The sequence below is a fragment of the Gossypium hirsutum genome, chromosome A01 (assembly GCF_007990345.1).
Source record: "Gossypium hirsutum isolate 1008001.06 chromosome A01, Gossypium_hirsutum_v2.1, whole genome shotgun sequence".
Taxonomy (NCBI): domain Eukaryota; kingdom Viridiplantae; phylum Streptophyta; class Magnoliopsida; order Malvales; family Malvaceae; genus Gossypium; species Gossypium hirsutum.
This window is the reverse complement of record NC_053424.1, coordinates 110,198,047-110,222,681: the sequence shown is the minus strand read 5'-3', so window position 1 is coordinate 110,222,681 and position 24,635 is coordinate 110,198,047. Positions and strand designations below refer to the sequence as shown.

Genomic DNA, 24,635 nt, shown 5'->3' with positions numbered 1-24,635 from the left:
CAAAGTCTTCTCTATTATGCTCTGCAACTGGACTTGCTATTGGTTGCATCATAAGTTGTGTAGGAAAGATTGAAGGACCCTTAGGACTGTGAAGATGGCCGTGATCAAACTTTATTTATGTAGCTCCATCTCCCTTGGATGTAATCTAACTTTTGGTAGACTGAATGAGTTGACTATGCTTATGAATTTGTTTATAGTTAGTAACCTATTTTTCTGAGAGAAGTTTAATAAGCTCCTTCTTGGGGATTTGTCTAGGAATATGAACATAATGAGGTTGATCATTTGTGTTAACAGATATGAGCAAAGAATCTCCTGTTCCATGTCTTGATAGATTGAAAGCATGATCTTGGACTTTATGAACAATCTGATAGTGTGTAACAGTCCGATTTAGACCCTAATCAGAATGGTGGTTTCGGGACCACGAATTTGAGTCAAAAAAATATTTAAATATTATTATTCGTGTTTATTATATGTGAATTTGCATGTGTGAAAATTTCGTACGAAAATTTGATTGTTTGTGTGATTAATTTGATAAAAGGACTTAATCGCATAAGTTGAAAACTTGATAGTTTAAATCATAAAGGTTGATTTGATAGTGGCTTTTTAATATGGAGTATTTATGTTGCAAATAATCCTTTATTTTTGTAATGGCCAAATGTACATTTAATGCATATGTTTATGATATTATTTTTATAAGGTTAAATAAATAAAATATGTTAAATGTTAACATATAATATATTAAAACATAAAAAAATAATAATAAAGCCATGCATTCATACTTTGTTATTGCCGAAAATAAAAAAAAAGAAAGAAAAGAAAAAAGAAACAAGGTATTCGGCCATTGTTGGTTCAATTTTAAGGTATGTTTTGTTCTTGTTTTTAATGATTTTTACGTTTTAGAAATCGTTGCTTCAAATACTACTCGATCCATGCTTGAATTTTTGATTTTGGTGAATATTTTGTGTTATACCATTGATGAATAATTGTATTTTGTGATGTTTGATGATGAAATATTAAAAATATATTTTAGATTAACATATTTTATATTGGAGTTTTTGATGATTTTGAGTTATTAGTATTAAATTGCAAAAACAATAAATTGAAGGACTAAAATGCAAAATAAATGAAATGTATGGACTAGTATGAGTATGTTGAAAATTCGGCTCAACTATGTTGTTGTGATATTTGGTGTATTTTGTGTTTTGTGCAATTTGGACTAAATTGTAAAAGTATGAAATATCAGGGGTAAAATGGTAAATTTTCCATTTGTGTTTTTGGATTAAATTGAATGAAATTGTATTTAACTGAGGTTAATTTGAAATTATATAGATCAAGAACAAAGGAAATCGGACTTGGATTGGGGAAAAACCAAAATAGTCGAATAGCCGATTCGTAACGTCCATCGATATCCGAGGTAAGTTTTAAGCAATTAAACATGGATTATTTTGAAAATAGAATGTTTTACTGTGATGATTCAAATTTTATAATCTATTATTATGTTAGTGGAATGTGATATATATAAATGATTTAATGTAATTGAGTTTTATTTGATTGATTTGAAAACCATGAAAGTGTGTATGTATTACATGGAATGATTCTATAGTTTGGATACTAGGGCTTTGAGCCTAGCAAGCTTTTTGCTGGTGACATTGATCGGGCTTCGTGCCTAATAGGCTTATTGCCGGTGAATAAATATCAGACCTTGGGTCTAGCATGCTTTCTGTCGGTGTGTAATTAGGCTTATGCCTAGTAGGTTTTATGCCGGTGATTTGTTTTCAATTCTATGATTATAAGAGTTCAAGTTACTATGGATATTGAGCAAGTGAAATTCAGTTGAATGACGTTGTATATGTTCGGCCACGTAGGTAAGTATATGTGAGCTTATATTGAACTTGAATATTCGATTACATGTGAGTTTATATTGAATTTGTGTATTCGGTCATATGTGAAGTTAACTTGAATGTGCATATTCGGCTATATGTGATGTTCTATTGAATTTGAACTATAGGTTACATATGATGTTTTATTTAACTTTTATATATTAGGCCATATGTGAGTCCATTAAGAATTTTGTGTATTCGGCCATACATGTAAGTGCTAATGTGATAACATATTTGTTCTTGTATAATTGGCTATATAGGAAATAAATATATGGTGATATATATATATTCAATTTTGAACATTCGGCTAAGGTATCTTAATGTGTTAATAAGTAATATTATTGATATAATTCGGTTAGTTGAATGTTTTGATTATTCATTGAGTTGTTTATTGTGCTTAAAGCTTACTAAGCTAAGTTAGCTTACTCTGTGTGTTTGTTTATTTTGTTTTATAGATTTTGGTTGTAAGTCACGAGCTTGGGGATCATTATCGAAGTCATCCACACTATCATCAACTTTCGGTACTATTAAAAGTTTATTTTCGAACTTATGGCATGTATAGGCTAATATGTATTTTGTTCAACTTTGAATATGTATATATATTGAGCCATGTGAATATGGCTTATCTTTAGAGTTTGGATATGGTTATGTTTGGCAATGATTTATCTCATTTTGATTATAATGATATGTGAAGTGAATGAAAAGTAAATGTGAATGGTATTATATGTGCTGGTAATAGCTTGAAATGATAAGTGGAATTGGCTGTGGTTGGTCGCTTGATTTTGATATGTTTAAATATAAATAAATATGGTTTGATGATTTGATTTTGATGTATGTTTATTCATTTATAAACGTGAGCTCAGGTGTTAGCATGTTTAATGTATACTAGAAATGCATGATATGAGGCATGCCTATATTCGAATATGCAAAGATTAATCTAGTTCGGTTTGCATGGAAAAAAATGTATAAGTACTATAATTAGTTATGAGTTTATTAATGGTGAATTATTGAGATTTTATTGTTTAATAATGTTTGTAAGTGAGACATTGATAAATGACCATTTGAATAATGATTTTATACAATAGTACAACATGAGCATTATATATATATTTGCAAAATTGATAATTATGTGTACGTATATACATGTACTTTGATTGTTAATTCGAATGATGTTTTGGGTATATAATGAAAGTATATGCGTATGTTTATATTTGTTAATGAAAATGTGATTATTTGAAAGGTATAGATTCGGTTAAATTTTGAGGTATGATTCGTAAATGTAATATGATAAATAAAGCATGTTTAATATTTAATTAGCCATGTGCTTTATATATATTTATGAGTATGAATTGTATGAATATGTGAATGTTTGGAATTTTATTTTTGCTCAGTAATGCTTCGTAACCCTAATCTGACGACGGGTACGGGTTAGGGTGTTACATAGTGAAAGGTTGCAACTATTGTAGATGGTACTTCAGGTGCTCCAACTATCTGAATCTGACTTTGAGAGCTTCAAGCAAATTTGGATCTGCTAATGCCATCGTGAAATTTGAGAAAAGAGTAACCATAACAAGGCCAGAATTTAAAGTGGCTTCAATAGTAGCAATATAGACATGCTAATATTCCAAATATTTGGAATCCAACAAAGAAATTCTTGCTACTACAGGTTTGCCTTTTGTACCATGCTAATTTAGTGCAATCAAACTGCTTCAAAATAGATATGAGAGTAACCTGCTTGTAACCATTGTAACACCCCTTAACCCCGAACCGTCGCCAGAGCAGAATTACTAGGCATTACCGGACGTATCGAACGATTTATAACAATTCTTAAATAAATAACCAATATATTAAAATAATTCATAAAATTTATTAGTTTGTTTACCAAATGACTTCATTTTTTTTATAAAAATTTCGGCAGCATTTTTGCTTATTTTTACATAAAACCCCCTGCAAATTAAAACCATATAGTTCCCAAATATCACCAATTCATTTCACATTCACATTTTCTATTCTAAATACTTCTAATCAAACTCAATCTACACAATATCAATTTAAAATTTAACAATGTACTAATTAGATAAAATAGATAGACTTCTTTCATTAAAATCCATAAACTTTTAATACTAACATTTTTAACCATTATATATTAAAACATAATAACCTTTATACACAATCTATGTACATGCCACCTTTACCAAAGGAAAAATACATCACCAAGTTTTGCCGAAGCCGGGATTAATCTGGATGCTGAACCGGGACCTTTGACTTCTATCGACCTGCGCACGGAAACAACCGTACGCTGAGTAATTCATACTCAGTGGTATTACCATAATTCAAATTATAACAATAATGTACATGTAATGCATAAATCGTATATACAATTTAAATTCAATATTTCAACAATAGCAATTCATCAACCAATATCGTATATCCACAATTTGAGTTTGAATAAATCACGAACCTTAGGTTCATTTCTCAATCTCATTTCACATTTCAATTCACAATTCAACTTTTTCATATCATTTCAATAGCTCGTTTGACCAACTCGTTCGGTTTATCATTTCATCATTTACCCTATTAACAAAACTTGGACTTTGGCGGATACACGGATCCAACCAAACACACCAGAATGGCACCCAGTGCCTCATCGGATAGTTCGAAGCAATAGTTGACACCCAGTGTCTCATCGGCAAAGCCGAAGAAAGTTGGTACCCAGTACCTCATCGAATCTATCCGAAGAAATATAGTGACACCCAGTGTCTCATCGACTCGAGGTCGAAGTATCCCTGAACTCTTCCAATCCTATGGCATGCCAACTATATCCGACTCAGCCCGACTAGTTAATAGGGTATTTAAATCACATATATTCTCAATTCAATCACAATTTCTTACACTTTCAATTCAATCATTTTTCCACCTTCAATCAATAATTATTTCACAAATTCACACATTTTCACAACTCAATACATTTCCATACAATTTAATACCATTCACAATTCGATTCAAATTCATTTCCCGTTTTCAATCAACAAACAATTCAAATATTAATTCATATAAACTATTCAATTTAATTCCCACTCATAATAATAATAATACTAATAATAAATTAATACTAATATTATACTTACCTCACATTTCATTTACTAGACACATAAATTAAAATTTAGCATTTAATAATAAATAACTTGAATTAGAGTAATACAAACCGTTATTCTCCCGTTTTAGTCCTCGATAACTTTCTCCTTTCCTTTTGACGCCGATGCCTCGGGTTCTTTGTTAGCTACGAAAATAATAATTTGTAATATTAATTACAGCACTAATTATAATAAATAATTGAATTTCTATTCAATTTCTTCCTAATTCTCAATTTAATCCTAACTAAATTCACTTACTTTCCTAATTCAATTCACACTCTATTTCTATTCAAATTTCATCCAAACTAAAATTTAACTATCAAAATTTCAGCATATTTTGGTAATTTCGAATTTCCCTCAATTTAGTCCCTAAAACATAAAACTTATAGTTTCTTTTACAATTTAATCCCTTTTTCAATTCTAACTTAAAATTCCTTCAAGTTAATCCCTAATTCATCTCTTTTGTTCAACATAAACTATACTTGAAAACCTATGAACTTACAAAATATCAACTTAATTCCATCAAAACTTTGTTTTAAAGCTTTTAAAACATTAGAATTAAGAGAAAAGGGCTAATTTGACTTACCAATCAAAGCTTTAAACCTTAAACCTTCAATTTTTCCTTTTTCTTTCTTTTTTCTTCTTTCTCCCCTGTTTCTTCTCTGTTTCGTCTTTGGCTATTCTGTTTCTTTCTTCTTTTGTTTCTTTTATTCTTTTATTTTAACTTACTTTACTTTATTTCCTTTATTTTATTTCTTTTGTTTTCTTTTATTTAATTACTTTAATATAATAATTAAAACAAATATCTATTTAGTAATTAAATATAAGTATTACAAATGTATGTATTTTATTAATACACTTGTATTAAATATCACCATACATTTGTCTTTATTTAATTTATTTCTTAATATAATATTTATAATATAATTAATTTAATAATATCCTTTATAATTAATTTATATATTTATATAAATAAATAATATAAAAATCTAAGATTTTTACAATGTTATGCCGCCTCAACTTCCAAATGTGGCTTAATTGCCCATTTGGTCCCTCTTATTTTCTTTTGATCTATAATTAAACATTTACCCTTTATTCAATTTAATCATTTTTCCTAATTATTCTTAATTAGATTAAATTCATCTATCTAAAACTTAATTAAACACACAACTAGTCTCGTAAATATTTCTAATAATTATTTTCGGACTCAATTTACTAAGACGGAGGCCCGATATTATACTTTTTCGATGCCCGTGAATTTTGGGTCATTACAACCATTCTCTAGGAAATTCTGACGGAATTTCAAGAGTAACAAACTGTTCAGAAGAGGAGGCAGAAATATGATAACAATCAAACCGTGATGCTTGAATATATTCTTTTACTTGCTTAGAAGAACTGTGGATCAAAGTCTTTATTGACTTAATGGGAGAAAATGGGGACTTTTTATAAGCAGAATAAGGATTTACAGTAGGAAGATTTGTAAGTTGGATCTTATCTTTCTTTTTAAGATAGTTTATTTCATATAAAGAGGAAATCTTTTTTTGCTGAATGAGACTTTAAAGGAATACTAGGCATTGAAAGAGAAGTGGAAGAGGTAGAAGGTCGTGACAACATTTTATCAGACATAATTGGAAAAACTTCTCTCTAAATTGTTCTTCTAAAAAAATAAAATTCATGAGTTTTTGAGTAGTTGCTGGCTCTGATACCAATACAGGTGAGAATCTTAGACTGAATTCAATAAATAAGAACTTGTAGCAGGTATGCTATGCCAAAAAATACAGACCATCCCTCTTGGTCATTTACACAGATACTGCTTTTTAACTACAAATACTTACTTCAAGAAACTTCTTGCAATTCTCGACAATATTGACATCTTTTGATCAGAGTTTTAACATTTCTGATGTGCAGGATCCATATATGGCAAGCACAGAGCATAATCTATTATAACTCTATAATTTAACTCATGTATCCATCTCTGTCTAAAAGAAAATTTAGATAGAAAGAAAGAAAGAAACTTAGAAAGCCATGGATTAAACACATTGATATTTTATTAGATAGAAGACTCAATGATCTTACAAGATAGAAAACATCCTCTTTTATAGATGGAGGAGATAAGAAAACAGCCAAAATAGTTATAATGAAGACACATAATTATTAAAGCAAAAGCAAAAATGAAGGACTCAAGCAACAGTAAAGATTCCTAATAATAGTACATCTTCTTGACATAAGTAAAGATAAAAGTAGATATTCTTCAGAGAACTTTAGCTATTGGCACTGGAATAAGGAAATTGTGCACTGTCAAGTGAACTTTCACTGTAATCATCTTTACACATATCCTCATATTCAGACTTATCTTCTTGGATCCTTATCTCGTTGAGATTGATTTGATTGCAGTACTAAGGATAGTCTTGAGACCATTCTGATGGATCTATTTCTTTTTTTCCCTTCTTCTTCTTAATTGAAAATCTTAATCGTTATACATAATTACACCAATGTCACTGTTTACGGTGGCTTTTCGTGTCGATTTTGACACTGGAAAAGAGATTTCCTCATTCTAGTTGACTTCTATGGTTCAGATCTCCCAATAGCCGACTCCAAATCTTCTAAAATAATGATCAAAACTTTAAACTACTCTTTCTACAATAGTTTTTTAAAATATCACTGGCGCCACCTGATATGATGACAACACCTAAAAAATATATTTTTTAAAAAAATTTAATGGTTGTAGTTTTGACATACCGACACACCAATTTTTTTTTTTAATAATTACTTGTTCTAACAACATATGGGCAGCACCAAAAAAAATTTTAAAAATTTTCCAGTGTTGCTTGACAAATCGGTAACACCCATTCAAAAAAATTTTCTCCACAATGAATACTAATATTTTTCACAGGTATTACGAAAAATACATAATGGTGTCGCCTGACACAGTAGCAGCACCAAAAAATTTCTTTTTTTTAAAAAAAAAATAATCAATCATTGACTTATCATTGGGAGGTGATACCACCGGTGTGTTAGGCAGTACCGACGGACACTGTAAATTTTAAATCATTTTCGTATATAATTTTTCACTTGAGTTATTTAAAAAAAACCATAAGAAACCCAATTCCTTTTTTAGAATTTCCCGAAGATGAGATGAAAAAGGGAAGAAATTTACCAATTTAACGAAAATGAACCGATGCAATGTGAAAGTAAAGTAAAGTAAATAAATTCAATTAACACAGCCACTTAGCTCTCCAAGAAGAACTGATCCTCTACCACCATTGATCATCTCTACCATGGTTAGGTTAGATATTTCTTAATTTTAATTTAATACAGTTGATGGTCTCTTCTTATCTTAGTTACTGACGGGTAAAAGTCATTTATCTATACAACTGTATTGATTTTCAGCATTTAAAATATTATCACTAAAAGTATAGTTCCAACTATGCATATTCAATTTTAATGCAAAAACCACATGTTGTAGTTGAAATTTCGTTACATCAACTCATACTGCCTATGTTATTCTCAATCAACTGGGGGAGCTCTGTAATATGTTGGCACTATTATAAGGAAAAACATTTTTCGAATTCTTTCAGCCTTGATAATGGGGAAAATGATGACTGTTGCACTCTAAAATACGTTCACAAAACATGTCAGATTTGCCTTTAACCATTTCTAGGTATCAAAATGTCAATAAAATAATGCTTAATTAAAGATAAACACCAAAATCAATCAAGCCCTAGTCCTTATACGTTTGGGGGCTATTTTACACATCTAACCCAAAAAAAATTAATATTTATAAAAATGACCCTAGTTCAAAAATAATTACCAAAATAACCTCAAATGAACAATAAGTTTGTGTTTGGGGAACCCAATGATTGACACCTTGTAACATCTCGAAATAGGGCCTAAACGGAACAGTGGTTGTGAAACCACAAATTCGAGGTAGAAAAATTTATTTTATTATTATTTTGAGGTTCATGGTATGATTGCATGATTGTGTGAAAATTTCGTGATGAAATTCTATGCATAAAGTGCTTAAGTTGAGGTTAGGGACTAAATCGAATAATTTACAAAACTTGCATTCTAGAAGTTTTTAGTATGAAATTGCTTTGGAATATTAATTAGGAGGGTTTAAATAACAATTTGACCAATTTTAAGTTCATGGACAAAAATTAGGACATGAAAGGAATTTTTTAAAGTTTAGTAAGGAGGGGCAATTTGGTCATTTGGATATTAAATGAATTAAAAAGGGAAAAATAACACAAAAATGGTCATCTTCTCAACTAGTTTCTGCCAATTTTTGCTCTCCTCCATAGCTGGGGTTTCTTCAATTTTCAAGCTTCATAGTAAGTGATTCCAAGCCCCGTTTTTAATGATCTTTACGTTTTTGGAGTCCCGGTAACTTGATTAAGCTTATTCTAGCAATAATTCAACCTAGGGTTCATATTTGGAAAAATACCCAAAGCTGAAATTTGTGTATTTTGGTGTTTTATGATATAATATGAGGTTTTAAATTATGTTAAACAACTTATGCTACTCGGTTTTAAGTGAAAACGAGTAAAAGGGCTTAAATCGGAAAAAAATACCAATAGTCATAAGTATATGTTAGAGTGTGATTTTGATATTGCCATAGAAGGGAAAAATGATCAGCATGTCATAAAACATAATAAAATAGGATGAAGTTTAATTTACGAGCCTTGACGCAAAAGTGCAAATATGTGAAAGTTTAGGGGTAAAAATATAATTTTTCCAAAGTTTGGGTCAAGGACTTTTTTAATAAATGTGAATATTAAATAAGTTAAATTTGCTATTATAGATCAAGAAGAACGAAATTCGGGAGAAGATCGGGGAAAAGAAAAAGTAAAGGACTAAATTGTAAAGTTTAGTCACATTTTGTATCAAGGTAAGTTGCAGTAAATAAATGCAATATTCTTTTATTTTACATTATTATTGTCAATTTCCAGCATTTATATATTTATGTTATGAAAATATTTAAAGTCGAATTTAAGGTGAAGTGACAGAGGAAAAGTGTTAGAAAGCCCCGGTTAAACCCTAGGAATGTTAGGATATTAGGGTTGACAGGACAGAACAGAAATGAGCCATGTAAGTCCTTATTAGAAATATGGCTTTGGAGACAGGATTGAGCCATGTAAGTCCATATTATATATGGCATTGGAGACAGGAATAATTCATGTAAGTCCATGTCAAAGACATGGCATTGGCAGGATATTGAAAGACAGGAACGACCCTAGTATTCTTAGTATTCCGAGTGGTTCAACGGGTCAGGGTACGAGTTAAATTACAGTGAATTAACAGAAAAGGAAAAGTAGATTATATTTATGAAAAGGAAAGGTCAGGTAAGAAAGAAGGTAAGGGAATAAAGAAGAAGATAGAAATTGAGAAGTAAAGAAATTTATGATGTTAGATGATATTATGCATAATTATCCATTATGTTGAATGTTGTGATTTATTTGCTTGTAAGATTTTTAAGCCTAGTGCTTAATCTCTTTATTTTCTTCTTCTTATAGTACTTATCTAGCCACTCGGGGATCGAAGGAAACGTCGGAGGCCGATCACACTATCAAAGAAATAACTCGGTATAATTAGATGTTTTGTTTTGGGTATGGCATGTATAGAAACTTAGCTACTTTTGATATAATATGAACAATGAATGATGTGTAAATACTTGCTAGTGATTAGCTAATAAAATGGCCGATGATATACATGTTTATTAATATGTATGATTGAATGGTGATTATCACATGAAAATTATGAAAAATGTGAAAGTAACCTAAAAATAGATTCAAGTAACAGAAATGATGTAACTTTGAAAAATAACTAAAAATTGTAGAAACATAGTTTGAAGATGAATAATATATGAAATTAAATCTTATTATGTCTATTTTCTTATGGAATAAGCAAAACAGGTAAAGGTTTTGTATTTTATAAGATATCTGAGTTTTAGTGAAATAGGGCCAGAGCGATTTCTGGATCCCCTATTCCAACTTTATAAATTCACCATAAATTTTAAAAAAATAATTAGGTGGTTTACTTTATATTCCTAGAATCCTTATTGAATCTAGTTTTAATAGAAACAAACGGTACAGTATATGAATTTTGTACAGAGAGAAAAGTGGTTCGTAGTAAGTAGAGGCTAGTGCAGTCGAATTCTGAAACAGGAGTAACTTTAACTAATAAACTGTACTAATTGGCTAAGTCAAAAATTCTAGAAAAAAATTAGTAGATATATATATGAGTCTAGTTTCAGGAAAAATTTACGGATCTTAATTTCGAGTTTTGAAACTCGAGAAATGAATTTTTAAGCAACCATGGCACAGAAAAATAATTTATTCCGAAAATTAAAATAAGTGGTTTAGAGTTGTTTAAAAGGTAAGATAAGTTTAGTAACACCTCAAGCTTGAATCCGGTGACGGTTTCCGGCATGGGGGTGTTACACACCTTCTCGTGGTTTGGCCCCATGATTGCCTGATGATTGTATTAGGCTTTAAAAAATTAATTTTTTTGGGACATGAATTGCCGGCATTAGGGTTTTTTTTAAAATTGTATCATATTGGTATACTAAAATACCAGTATTTAAAAAAAATTGGTATTGGATACCCAATGGCCGACACTAGAGTCCTTTTGAAAAAAATTCACCTTTTTTCCGTCCCAAGACAATTTTTTTTCTTTAGGACACTGGTGGTCGACACCACCATTTTCGGGTCTCGAAATTTTTTTTGTTCTGGGACATTGATGGCTGGTACCATCTTTTTTGAGTCCCGAAATTTTTTTATTTTGGGACACTGTTGACCGGCACCAACTTTATCAGATTAAAAAAATTTAGTTTTGGAACACTGATGGCTGACACCATTTTTATCAGATATATATAGGTGTTTTGTCTTCCATTTGAGTTTTTGTTTGCTTTATTAGTTGAAAATCAAGATTAATAATATCAGTTTTTTTTGTGAAATAAAAATTTTTGTAGATGAGTTCCCAGATTTTGTTTGTTTATGTTCATTTCGATGGAGAAATGATAAATACAACTGAAAAAGGTTATGTCTTTCAAAGTCGGAGAAAAATAGGAATGAGATTCAACAAGTGTGTTTCGCTGGCGGATTTAAAACAAAAAATCAGTACAAAAATAGCTACCCGTTGTGGGAAGCAAATGTTAAAACTTTTTTTTACAAATTTTCGGTTTCAACAGATTTACTCAAGTTCTTGGAAATGAAGCTTGAAGATGATAATGATCTAGGGACAATGATAGCAATTTATTGCCCCCTAAGATGGATAATCCTAGCCCGGTTGAGTTGTTCGTAGAGATAGCTGAACTGGATCCCATTCAAGTTGTAATTCTAGCAAGCTAATGTTCTAGTGATCAGTTGCGTTGTGGAGGTTCAATGCCAACTCCTAAAAATCCAAACACCAGTGGATGTTCGTATAATATCCCAAACTCTTGTACTCATCTAAAGATCCATCCAGAGGTGTTGGCCTCCATAAAAGATGGTGATAAAGAGTCTGATAATGGTGATCAGTCCCACTATAATCCTAATGATGATTTCAGTAACACCGATTTGGATGACATCCCTGAAGACATAGACGAGGAAGACCTGGTAGAGGGTGAAAATGTAAACCCTCATTCAACCGGGAACACAGGCCTCGGTATAGTTATAAGGAATAATCCAGGGTCCTTTATGACCAACGTGGATCCTGATGCAGCTCTTGCACGCGAGTTCTTGGAATATACAAATATTGTGTCAACTCATCTACTTGATAAAGAATTCGACGGTGAAGAGTTGTTCGTAGGACAACAATTTAATAACAAGAAAGGTTGTTTACATGCAATAAAAAAATTTAGCTTGAAGTTAGGTATAGAGTATAAAGTAACAAAGTCGACGCAGTTTTTGTAAGTCAGGGAATGTTGGAAAGCCTCAAGTGGGTCTAACTAGCATGTTCGAGCCGCGTTAATACAGCGGACACAAATGTGGATGATAAGGAAAATAGAAAGTCCACACACATGCACATCTGCTCATATGTCGCAAGACCATCATCAAAAGTTAGATGCAAAAACCATATGCAATTGCATCATTCTTTTAGTGAAAGACTCACCCACCATTCAAGTGTTGGTCCTTATTGTGGACATGTAAGCTCGATTCAAGTACAAAGTACTGTACCGGAAGGTATAATGGATGAAGCAAATAGTGATGTGAGAGTTGTATAGTGACTGGGATGCGTCATACAATAAGCTTCAAAGATGGGTAGTCGTGATGCAAGAGTATGTGCCTAGCACAGCAACTGATTTGAAAACACTGCCTCCTGAGACAATGATTGATTTGTAAACACTGTTGTATAAAGGCCTGGATGGGGAGATACAACCGGGGAAATGAGTTTTTCACCATTTTTTTAGACGTTCAAGCCATGTGTTAAGGCCTTCCCCCACTGCAAGCTGATGGTGTAGGTGGACAAAACCTAGTTGTACAAAAAATTCATGCAAATTCTCCTTATTGTTGTTGTACAAGACGACAACCAAAATGTACTTATGACCGTATTTTCCATCGTGGAGCATGAGTGCTTCGAGTCTTGGGAATTTTTCTTTAAAAATCTGCAGAGGCACGTTGTCAGAGAAGACAACATTTGCCTAATATCAGATAGATCGAAGGGACTACTTGTTGCGATAAGGCGATCGGGGGTTCCGTGGAGGTTTGTTTATTACATCTGGCACATTGCAGCAAACTTCGACAAAGATTATAAGAATAGATAATAGAAAAAAGAACTCGTGAACATGGGTAAAAAAATATCGTTTGTATTTATTTAAAAAATTCCTCTTCAAATTTTATTATCATGTAAGTTTTTAAAATAGTTCCAAATTGCAAATGTAGCTCATAAGTTAGAACCGCGAAGATTCAGGCAAAGGTTCGCGAGTCTTGAATCTCAGATGTTATCTTTACCAACTAACCTTCGGACATAATTAGGTAGCAAGTGGACTTAAAGTTACAATGAGGGGTTTCGGTATGGCCAGATGACGACCAACCTAGTAGAGGCGATTCGCTCTATCTTGAGGCGTACACGTCATTTGCCAATTTCTGCTGTTTTCTCGACAACATTCTATAGGTTGGTCACATTGATTCTTAGGATAGGGTTGAGACAAGCTAAGTAGATCGAGGCCAGAACGTGTACGTTGAGACTGTCTAAAAGGCCATGGTGGTAAACAAATCGAAGGGCGCAAGCGATAAACGCAGAATTGTATTCGCATGACTTAGAGACTTTCCGGGTTCAAGAATACATCGACCGCCATTCAGGGCTTCCGCCTAGGTCGTACACAGTTGATTTGCGAAATAGGCATTCCGAGTGCAGGATATTTCAAACTCTCTGATATCCGTGTGTGCATGCTCATGCAGCGTGTGCAAAAGCAAACTTAAATGTTGAACAATTCATAGACGATATCTACACGTTGCAACACACATTGCATATTTGGGGAAACAAATTTCCTATAATTCCCGATGTCTCAAACTGGGAAGTTCCAACGCCTACTTTTCGAGATGGTGCCTGGCTATAGTCTTTGTAAACATCCCAAAGGTCGATCACAATCGACGAGAATTCGAAATGAGATGGACGTCAGAGAGATGGGCGAACCCAAACTGTGCACCATGTGCCGAACATCCGGACACAACTGATCAAGTTGCCCACATTGTGTCTATGTTTTCGGTCAATCGTCTCGTAATGCCGGACTCGAAGATAACGAATGATATATTATTGAGCACATGTTCTTATAAAAACATTGTAAAAATATTTAAATTATACAAATGACATACATTATTCAAATTATACAATTGATTAAATATAATAATTAATACATATTTTTTCTTAAAAAAATAATATACAAATAATACAATCTACATACATATTTAATTTTAAACACGTTAAATATATTAATTCAACTGAAATTCAAATAAAGTAAAAAGTGAAATGAAAATGAAATTAAAATTGGGAAGGAAATGAAAAAAAATTGAAAATATATTTAAAAAAGATATATGAGTAAAATTTAAAAAAGAAATTGAACTTTTTTATCGAAATAAAGTTGAAATGAGAAATTAAAATTGGAATGAAATAAAATTGAAATTTAATAGAAATTAAAATGTACATATAATTAAAGAAGGAAAAAAATTTATTTCAAATTACGGGCCTACAAAAAATAGCCTTTGAATGGCTGGTACTAAGGTCAAGGCCCGCTTACCAAGGCTTGAATTGACATGACATGAGAAAAAGGAAAAAAATTGGGACCCGAAAAAGGTGATGCTGGCCATCAATGTCCCAGAACAAAAAAAAATTCAAGACTCGAAAAAGGTGGTGTCGGCCATTAATGTTCCAAAAGAAAAAAAAGTTGTCTTGGGAGACACGAAAAGGTGCTGGTGCCGGCCATCTATTGGCCAACACCCAAAAAAAAATTATTTAAAAGGACTTGCTATTAGATGGCCATAACCTAAATTTTTTTTCAAATACTGGTATTTTAGTATACCAGTATGATACGGTTTAAAAAAATACCTTGATGCCGGCCATTCATGTCCCAAAATAAAAATATATATTTTTAAAGCCTGACACAATCATCAAGTAATTATGGGGCTAAAATGCGAGGGGTGCTGGCCATTGGGTTTTCAAAACCCAAACTTACTATTGTGAATGTTTTAAATCAGGATCGTTTTTGTAAATATTAATTTTTTGGGGTTAGGTTAATAAAATAGCCATGTTTGGGATAAGGAAATGGAAGTAACAATCGTCCAACACCATATATTGCCACTGCAAATAAATGCAGTACGAGGCTTATCGGGAGAGGGTTAAGACCGGAAAGTAGAGATATCGGTCCATTTGAAAATATTCCCCCAAGGCTCAAATAGTCGAAACATGCTTGCCGCATTTCCTTCCTTGCTGGATCAGGGGAAGCACTGAACACTTTGTATAGTGCACCAGCCAATATGTTTATTGTAGATACCACTGTCTGCATATCACAACGGAGAAAAACCAAAAGCCCTCTAGTCATTATTTCCTTGTTAATATCAATGTTATTTGTCCATCAACATTTGAACACTGCATTTGAACCTTACCTTCCTCAAGGTGTAAAACAATTCTAGATATACACAGAGCGGATGCATCGTGTAGATCGTACAGGGGCCTTAGAAGATCCCTTATCACAACAATATCAAATAATGCAATTGTCATTTCCCCTCCAATTAAAGGGTGTCACATATCGAATGCATCACCCATTAAAAGTGCACCAAGAGTTGGGTCTGGAGCTACATGCATGCTTCTATTCGACATGGTTCTTATGTTCCCCTTATCGATTGTCGAGATAAAGGGGGCCTTCAATTCAGCAGGAATATGATAATCCATAATCGATTTGGTTATGAGTTAACAAGTTATCTTTTTCTTTGAGTTGGTTTTCCATCACTATAAGAGTAAAAATAAATATAAAAAGCACATGTGGGGCAACCACAGTTTTAAAGTAAAGGGCCATTTCGTCGTTAGAGAGTGAAGGTACTTTTTGACCAGGTATATCAACCAAGCAACGAATCTCAGTGCTGCTAATAGGATAAAACAATATAGGTGAAGGATATGCCAGTATGACATGTCCATGATTTGCATACGGAAGCTCACAGTTCTCTAGAACCAAACTGACAAAATAAGAGGGGACATTAACCTACATAACAAAACCCAAAAAAGAAAATAAATATCTTCTTGTTGTCTTCAAATGCAAAATAAAAAAAATGAACATGCTTAGAAAAGCTTGATTAACTCTAGTAAATGTTCAATAACCTTTAACCTTAAGGTCACAAAAAGAGCGTCGCAGATTCAAGAAAGAACTGTCGCATACAATAGTAAGGGGAGCATAGGTCTTGACTCTTGACCACCCTTAGTTTTGTACTGAACTCCTTTGATAGTCATATTTTCTTCAATGAGAGATGTCACTGTTCCTTGTTCAATACTTACACTGCATTATTGTAAAGGAAGAGAATTTAAACTAAACTTTCTTTGATGGTTATGAAAACAAGCTAATAAAGTAGAGAAATGTTGAATTGTTCGTTGATGGTTAAATTTATGATTGGAAAAAATAATTACTTGGGAAGAGAAGCAGCTTTGTGATGCATCCTTTGTATGAAACGTCCATTATGAAAGCTCTTTCCAGCTACATCAGATTGAAAGTGTTTAAGGGTATAAAACAACCTGGTGTTCTTCTCATTCTTGTATAGAACATAACTAAAGACTCGTTGAGCATCAATCTCATACACACAATCTGAAGTGAGAATCAAGTTTAGAAAGGGTATAAAAAATATAGGGGAAGAAGAAAGAAAAGTGACTAAAATAGGTTCCTGCATGCCTTGAAGACCTAGTTCAAGTAACTTGAGGTAGCCCTATGGTTGCAAAAGTTCACCAACAATTCTGTCAGGCTGGTTTGGATCTCTCTCGATCACACGCACTCGCCGTCCTTCCTGAAACGTGTAAGCTCGTAATACAATTAATCAAATATTAGTTAGATTTTGAATATAATTGAAGAAAGATGTAGTTGGATTGGGACCTTTCTAAGTATATAAGCAAGAGCAGAACCAGCAACACCAACACCAACTATGATTACCTCTGTAGCATTCCTTCTATCAACCTTCCCATTCCTTGTTTTGTTTAAGCAATATTCCCCTTGAAGCACTATTGAAGCGTTTGTGTTTTTAAAAAATCTTGTTAATAAAGTATTGTACAAGAAAAGAAGCCACATTAGAGAAGCTATCACTCCTTCAACCATAAAATTAAAAGCCATAATATGAAGAACAAAAAATGGGAAAACAATGTATTAGCAACTGCCCATATCTTTGAAAAGTCAAAGATATAAGTGTCAGAAAGTTGGAACCGAAAATAAGAGTATTTATCGCAACACAATGAATATTGGTATGGAAGAACAAAGGAGGAGGATGACAACTTTAATGACCTCGTCGTTTCTAATTGATGTTTTACGTGTAATTTTAGCAGGCGTTGCTGCCCTCTTAGACACGGTATGGCACTGGCAGGTGGCAAATACGACTATATAAGGTAAGTTATAAAATTTAATATTATATTAATTAATTGATTCTATTGGTTTGCTAGGTTGAGATGGTCTTTTATGATCATGATTGAAAAAAACTATTTTTTCTGTTTTTATTTTTTTTGCTATTCTCTTGTTATTTTTTCTCACTATTTTGCTACCATTTCACAATTATGTTGCTACTATTTTGTTGTTAATATTTAGACATTATATAAATATTATTTTATTGTTAATTTTGTTACTATTTTAGAGGCATTTCACATTTGCTTGTTAAGTTGCATTTATCTTAGTGTTATTTAAGTATACATATATTTTTTTAATTCAGTTTGTTGAGAAACATTTATTTTAATATTTTTAGTATTTTTGATGTATTATATTTTTTAAAAATATATATAAAAAAATTAATACGGACAGGCTAGGTCGGGCCCGAGTTTTAGCATTTTTATTTGAGCCGAGCTTGGGCAAAATTTTAGTCCCATTTTTCAAGCCGGGCCTAGCAAACGGGCCTAAATTTTTGTTGGGCCCGGCCCGGCCCGATCCATGGACATCTCTAATCTATAATAACATTTATAAAACAACTAGCCTTTTCCTTATTTTTGGGTAAACTATCAAAATAGTCACTTTTGTTTGTCTTAAGTTACATTTTAGTCACTGAGCGTTAATTGTCGTTAATGGTGTAACAGTACACTAACATGACACGTTAAATCATCATTCCAAATGAAAATTTGAGATTAAATTATACAATTGGTCACTATATTTTTTTGTTTTGAACAATTCAATATTTTCTTTTATGTTCTTTGAACTTTCCTTTTTTTTATCTTCCATTTTTTTCTCCTTCTATTTTCCTCCCTTCTCTATTTCTTTTAACGTAGTTTTTTTATATTTTTCATTTGAAAAATTAGCCTCTATAATTTTGTTTTTTTGAAAAATTTAATTTGTTTTCTTATTTTCCTTTTCTTCTTCCCATTTATTTTTCTCTCTTCCCATTTATTTTTCTCTCTTCTCATTTTATTCACTACAGAAACATGATATTTGTCTACCAAATAAACTAATTCACTACAGAAACATGATATTTGTCTATCAAATAAACTAAGTCCTTGTTTCTTTCATATGATTCCTAAATTGAATTTCACTAAAAATCAAATATCAATCATTCTTAATCAAATCTAGATTTGAATATAACCTAATTTTGAAACTAAAATTGGATCTAATTAATCTATATAAAAAACCATATCCTCAATCAAATCTAAACATAATTTGAATTCTTTATATTCTAACTTTTATAGAATTGTGTAGGTTATTCATTTCCTTTTCTTTTATTTTTTGACGAATAAAGCTAAGTAAATGATAAAATTGATCTAAACCTTCTTGGATATTCCCAAACAAGCTTGATTGGAAGCCAAGCATGGATGAACTAAAGAGAGAAAAGGAGCATGGAACCAAACTGGTTTGAGTAAAGTTGATAGTAAGTTTTGTATGGTGGTCATTTTAGTAATTGAGAGTGTAGAGCTAGTTTCAAAAATCCGTGAAACAACGTAGTTTCGAGAGGGTGAGAATGTTGTAGGTAAGATAGATAAAGTAGTCGTAGGGGTTGGTTAGGAGGTTAAGGGAACTGGCTCAGGAAACTTTGTTAAGAGTGGACTGTCATAAGTCATAATTGGCGAGGTTTTCAAATAAGGCGAGCTTGTGGATTAGCTCATTGAGAGATCTAAATTGGTTCATTAAAGCAATGATGGACAATAAGGGTTTGTAATTGTGGGGTGATAATATGTGAAATAAGTTTTATTTTGGTTTCAGCTTTTGCCTTTTCTTTTTTCATAAACATAAAAGAAATTTTAGCAAATGAAAAATATAGAAAAACTACAATAAAAGAGATGGTGAAGGTGGGAAAACAGAGGGAAAAACATAAGAGAATGGAAAATAATATGGGAACCTTTGTTCCCCCTTCTTTCACACTGCATTCAAAACCAAAACAATAATTAATTAAGTTTGCTTGTAACATATCATAAACGAAGTTCAAGGTTTCCAAAATCGAATCGATCAGGACATTGGTTTCCAATTCAATCGGTTAGATCAGTCAGACCAATTCGGTTACAGAAATTATTAAAAACAATTTGATTCGAACGATTCACGATTCAACTAGTCTAACCCCTTATTCCAAATCAATACCACGGATAGTTCTCGATCTAGTCGATCTGACCAACTAATCTGATTCTGAAAACAGTAACTAAACTTCATGCATTTAATTTAATAAAATATAAATATTCAAGATTTTCATTTATACCATAGGTTCCACAATTTTAATTTATAAATCATTGACTTTAAATTTATACCTAGTTAAGTCTACTTATTTAAATACAAATCAAATTATATGATTTTAATATTTATACAGTAAATAATATGATAAAGTTGAGAGTTTTTCTAATATTTTAACTTAAAAAATTATAAATATATAAAAATGAAAAGTTACATTTTATATTGACTTTAAATTTATACCTAGTTAAGTCTACTTATTTAAATACAAATCAAATTATATGATTTTAATATCTATACTGTAAATAATATGATAAAGTTGAGAGTTTTTTTTTAATATTTTAACTTAAAAACTTATAAATATATAAAAATGAAAAGTTACATTTTATATTTTCGACATGATTAAAAAAAACTCTTTGGAAGAATATACGCAATCTGTTTTATCCTAAATTGTTCATAAGAAATTGGAAAAGGCATTTTTTTCATTCAAAATCAAGGTTTTCAAAATCCAATCAAGCTACTAGCTTGCTAATCAATTGGTTCAACCGTCCAATCAACCCATTTATTTTTCTAACCAATTCATCTAATGCTTTTCTCCAAACAAGTATCCGATCATATTCAAAATTCTCCTAAATAATTAAATTTTAAAATTTTTTAAAATTAAAATTATTAGTCGATTGAGTTTTAACTCGATTGGTATAGACATTGTTGCCAATGTAAGGGAAATGGACTCGAATGCGTTGAAATATATTATCCTTCTATTTATAAAATTGTTAAAAATAGTTAAAATTAATTAAAATCTATATTTAATTTTGAATTATCAAAATAATGCTTGACTTTAAAATATCTTAAATCTCAAATTTGGAAATAATAGATTTAATAAATCATAAAATTTGAAATCCGACTTCGAGCAGTCAATTGTTCCTTAATTTCCAATATAAAATACAAAAAAATTGGGATTTGATTAGTAGTTTAGAGTAGGTAGGCCTGTAGGTAGTCCTTTTCAACCCCCCCCCAAAAGACCCCACCCCACCTAAACCTTAGGGATATTCTGGTGGGATTTATCAAGCTATTAATTAATTAATTAATCACAAGTTGAACATGTACTACTTAAAACCGTATTCCTTCTGTTTTAATCTTAAAAGTTTGACTTGCACAGTAAGTAAACAAAACCCACTTTGGTTTCTCCTTCCCATTTTCCTTTCCTCTAACAAAATTAACATTTCTAATGACTTCTTTATCTAAACAAGAGCAGGTGGAATGGTAAGATTAAATTTGCCTATATACATCAATTTGTTTTTCTTTTTTAATGATTTTGTGAACATAAACCCTTTGGTGTTACAACAGGGAGAAGGCAGAATATGCGAATGTGAATTGGGATGAACTTGGATTTGCTCTAACTAAGACTGATTATATGTACGTTATGAAATTCACTGAAGAGGAACAAATGTTTTGCAACGGAACCTTAATTCGCTTTGGCAACATTCAGATGTGCCCTTCATCTGGAATATTAAACTATGGCCAGGTGACAACTCATTATCACTACTCTTATGTTATCCGTATCAGAAATGAAACAAATGGTAGCAACAGGGGTTATTCGAGGGGCTAAAGGCGTATAGGAAGGAAGACGAGGGGATTCTGCTCTTCCGACCCGAAGAGAACGCTCTGAGGATGAAGGTGGGTGCGGATCGAATGTGCATGCCATCACCAACCGTTGACCAATTCATAGATGCTGTCAAAAAGACTGTGCTGGCCAACAAGAGATGGGTATTCAACTTGAGACTCTACACTCTACCAGAAAATAATTACTTCTTCTTGCCAAAGATTTTGTATAGTAAGTTAATAATATTTATGTGATACAGGTACCTCCTCATGGGAGAGGATCATTATATATTAGGCCTTTGCTTATGGGAACTGGTCGAAATCTGGAAGTGAAACCATCATCAGAGTACACGTTCTTAGTGTATGCTTCCCCAGTGGGCAATGGTCTCAAGGTATGCTGCTGTCTGATGCTTCATTAAAAGTCAAGCATGTGTGGGAGTTAAGTAATACTTTGATTCTTGAAGGGTGTTCTGAACTTGATGGTTGAAGATAATGTCCATAGAGCTACTCCTGGTGGTACCGGAGGCATTAAAGCTGTCACGAATTACTCGCCCGTAAGAACTGGTTTTGCTGTTTCATTTCTTTTTGGTGCATGATTGTGTTATGTTGGTTTTGTTGACTATGTTTTGATTGTGCAAGCAGATTTACAAGCCATTAACTGAAGCAAAAGCTAAAGGGTTCTCAGATCTCTTATATCTGGATGCATTGACTGGAAGCAACATTGAGGAATGTTCTGGTTGCAATATCTTCATTCTCAAGGTAAAACTGATGAGACTGTTGGAGTAGTTTGTAGGGTGGATAGTAAAGGACATGAGAAAAATTGCTAAAAAAGAATCAGCATACTAACAGTCATATGTGTATTCAAATACAGGGAAATGTTATCTCAACTCCAACAACTCATGGGACAATTCTCCCAGGTATCACAAGAAAAAGCATCATGGAAATTGCATCTGGTTTTGGATACCAGGTAACTCATCAGAAATAACTATGTGTATGTATTCGCGTGCCTAGTAACCCTGGAGTCCGGATCTCTGGTTATCAGGTTGAGGAACGAGCTACTCCAATCAAGGAGGTGTTTGATGCGGAAGAAGTCTTTTGCACAGGAACAGCTATGATTGTGAAGTCTGTTGCAAGTATAACCTACCAGGGCAAAAGGTAAGGATAATAATATCTTAGAATAATTTATTTGCTCAAATTTGTCAAAAGGATGATTGGCTGCAAATGTTTCAGTTAAATACAATTATCAATTTTTCTTATCGGTCATATTAATGCAGGATCGAATACAAACTGGGAGCAGAAACACTGGCTCAGAAATTGCATGCAACACTAACAGGGATTCAAACTGGTGTGAACGAGGACAAGCTGGGATGGACCATGGTCATCGATGGACCTCCTTTTTTATGATGCAATATTGACATTTCGCATTGGAAATTTCCATTTTCGTTTCGGTTTTCTTTAGTTTCAATCAAAGGAAATATTGTTTACTTTCAGGCGCTCTGTGAAAGCCGAAGAATAATAATAGCTTAAATATTTCCATTGGGACAATCCAATCTTAAAGCTTTGATTTAACAGACGCCTTTCTTTATATAGACCCAATGGGAGGAAAATGTGATTCTTGTCATCCGTATCCCTTTTCTAGAGGAGGATGACAAATCAGATTTTTCTTTTAGATTGGGTTCAAGCTTTTCTTAGCTCCTTCTCATTAATGGGCTCCTGACTATATGAAGAAGTGCGATTCGTTCGATAAATTCCTACCTCTCTATCTATCTCCAAGATGTTTGGATTTTTCAAAACTCTATGAACACGTTGAAGAGAAATGCTTTGTTCGTTCTGTTTGAAAAAAGGAAGGATCCCGAACAATCAATTTTTTTTTAGTTGTTGAATCTCTCTTTGATTGATCAATGTGTCATATTCCGAATCCTCATTACGAATGGAATCAAAACGATCTTTGGATTGATCAGAAGATCTTTTCAATCGGTGAGAATCTATTACTTGAACAAAACTAGATCTTGGCAAATTACCCATTTCGTGACTTTTGCATTGGACGTTCCAAAAATGGGTACTATTGGTCGGGTTAATTCAATAATAGACGTCTGGTGGAAAGAAAAGAGTGCATGATCCCGCAAATTACTTGTAAATAAAATTTTAAAATCATATTATAGAACTATAGCGTTTCATGATTCATATGGTACATCGACTTTAATTCTCTATTAACCAATAATCTGGACCATTAACATGGTTAAAGCCAAACCCATTTGAAGTTTAGATGCAGCAGGGAAATAAACAATTCGCACGCACCCCTTTCTAAAAAAGGTAAATAAAATATATTAACAATTAATTATAAAAAATTATTTTTTATATTCTTATTAAAATATCATAATATTAATTAATTTAAACATTATTTAAATATATATTTTTTATTTTATAATATCATATTTAAAATAAACATTTTATTTCTCAAAAATATTTTCTGACGATAATATTAAACATTTAAATTTTAAACAAATTTTTTAAAATTACTTTTTTGCATCACTTTTTTAAAACATTTCTTAAAAATAATGTTAAACAAACCCTAAGTCTTTCACTACCCACCACGCAGTATTAGCTACTTTGATTAGTACAAGCCAACGATACTCAAAACAGATGGAAATATAGTGGAATGATCCAAATATACTAAAATTATAAACAAAACAAAATTTAAACTATTTCATAATAATTTAA

At 32.0% G+C, this 24,635-nt stretch overlaps 1 protein-coding gene and 1 long non-coding RNA gene across 6 annotated transcripts in view; one reads left to right on the top strand and one right to left on the bottom strand.

Moving 5' to 3' along the window:
- LOC107925432 (putative branched-chain-amino-acid aminotransferase 7) overlaps nt 1-23,483 on the top strand; it is a 50,051-nt gene extending 26,568 nt beyond the window's left edge. The window contains exons 1-9 of one of the 5 annotated variants that reach the window (XM_041113140.1): nt 21,428-21,575; nt 21,660-21,837; nt 21,924-22,079; nt 22,175-22,306; nt 22,379-22,468; nt 22,557-22,673; nt 22,786-22,881; nt 22,957-23,069; nt 23,189-23,483. In XM_041113140.1, the coding sequence (XP_040969074.1) occupies nt 21,541-21,575; nt 21,660-21,837; nt 21,924-22,079; nt 22,175-22,306; nt 22,379-22,468; nt 22,557-22,673; nt 22,786-22,881; nt 22,957-23,069; nt 23,189-23,318 (1,047 nt within the window). In that variant the 5' untranslated portion in view covers nt 21,428-21,540 and the 3' untranslated portion in view covers nt 23,319-23,483. Of the gene's footprint in view, nt 1-21,427; nt 21,576-21,656; nt 21,838-21,902; nt 22,080-22,174; nt 22,307-22,378; nt 22,469-22,556; nt 22,674-22,785; nt 22,882-22,956; nt 23,070-23,188 lie in introns of those variants that run through there. The other 4 variants (XM_016856093.2, XM_016856092.2, XM_041113132.1 and 1 more) reach the window with 4 other exon arrangements.
- On the bottom strand, nt 16,130-17,874 carry LOC107925390 (uncharacterized). Its single transcript, XR_005927023.1, has 3 exons — nt 17,565-17,874; nt 17,108-17,478; nt 16,130-16,979 (listed from the first exon to the last, which is right to left on the bottom strand). It is a non-coding gene; the product is annotated as an uncharacterized lncRNA (long non-coding RNA).
- Nucleotides 23,484-24,635: the final 1,152 nt, after the last annotated feature.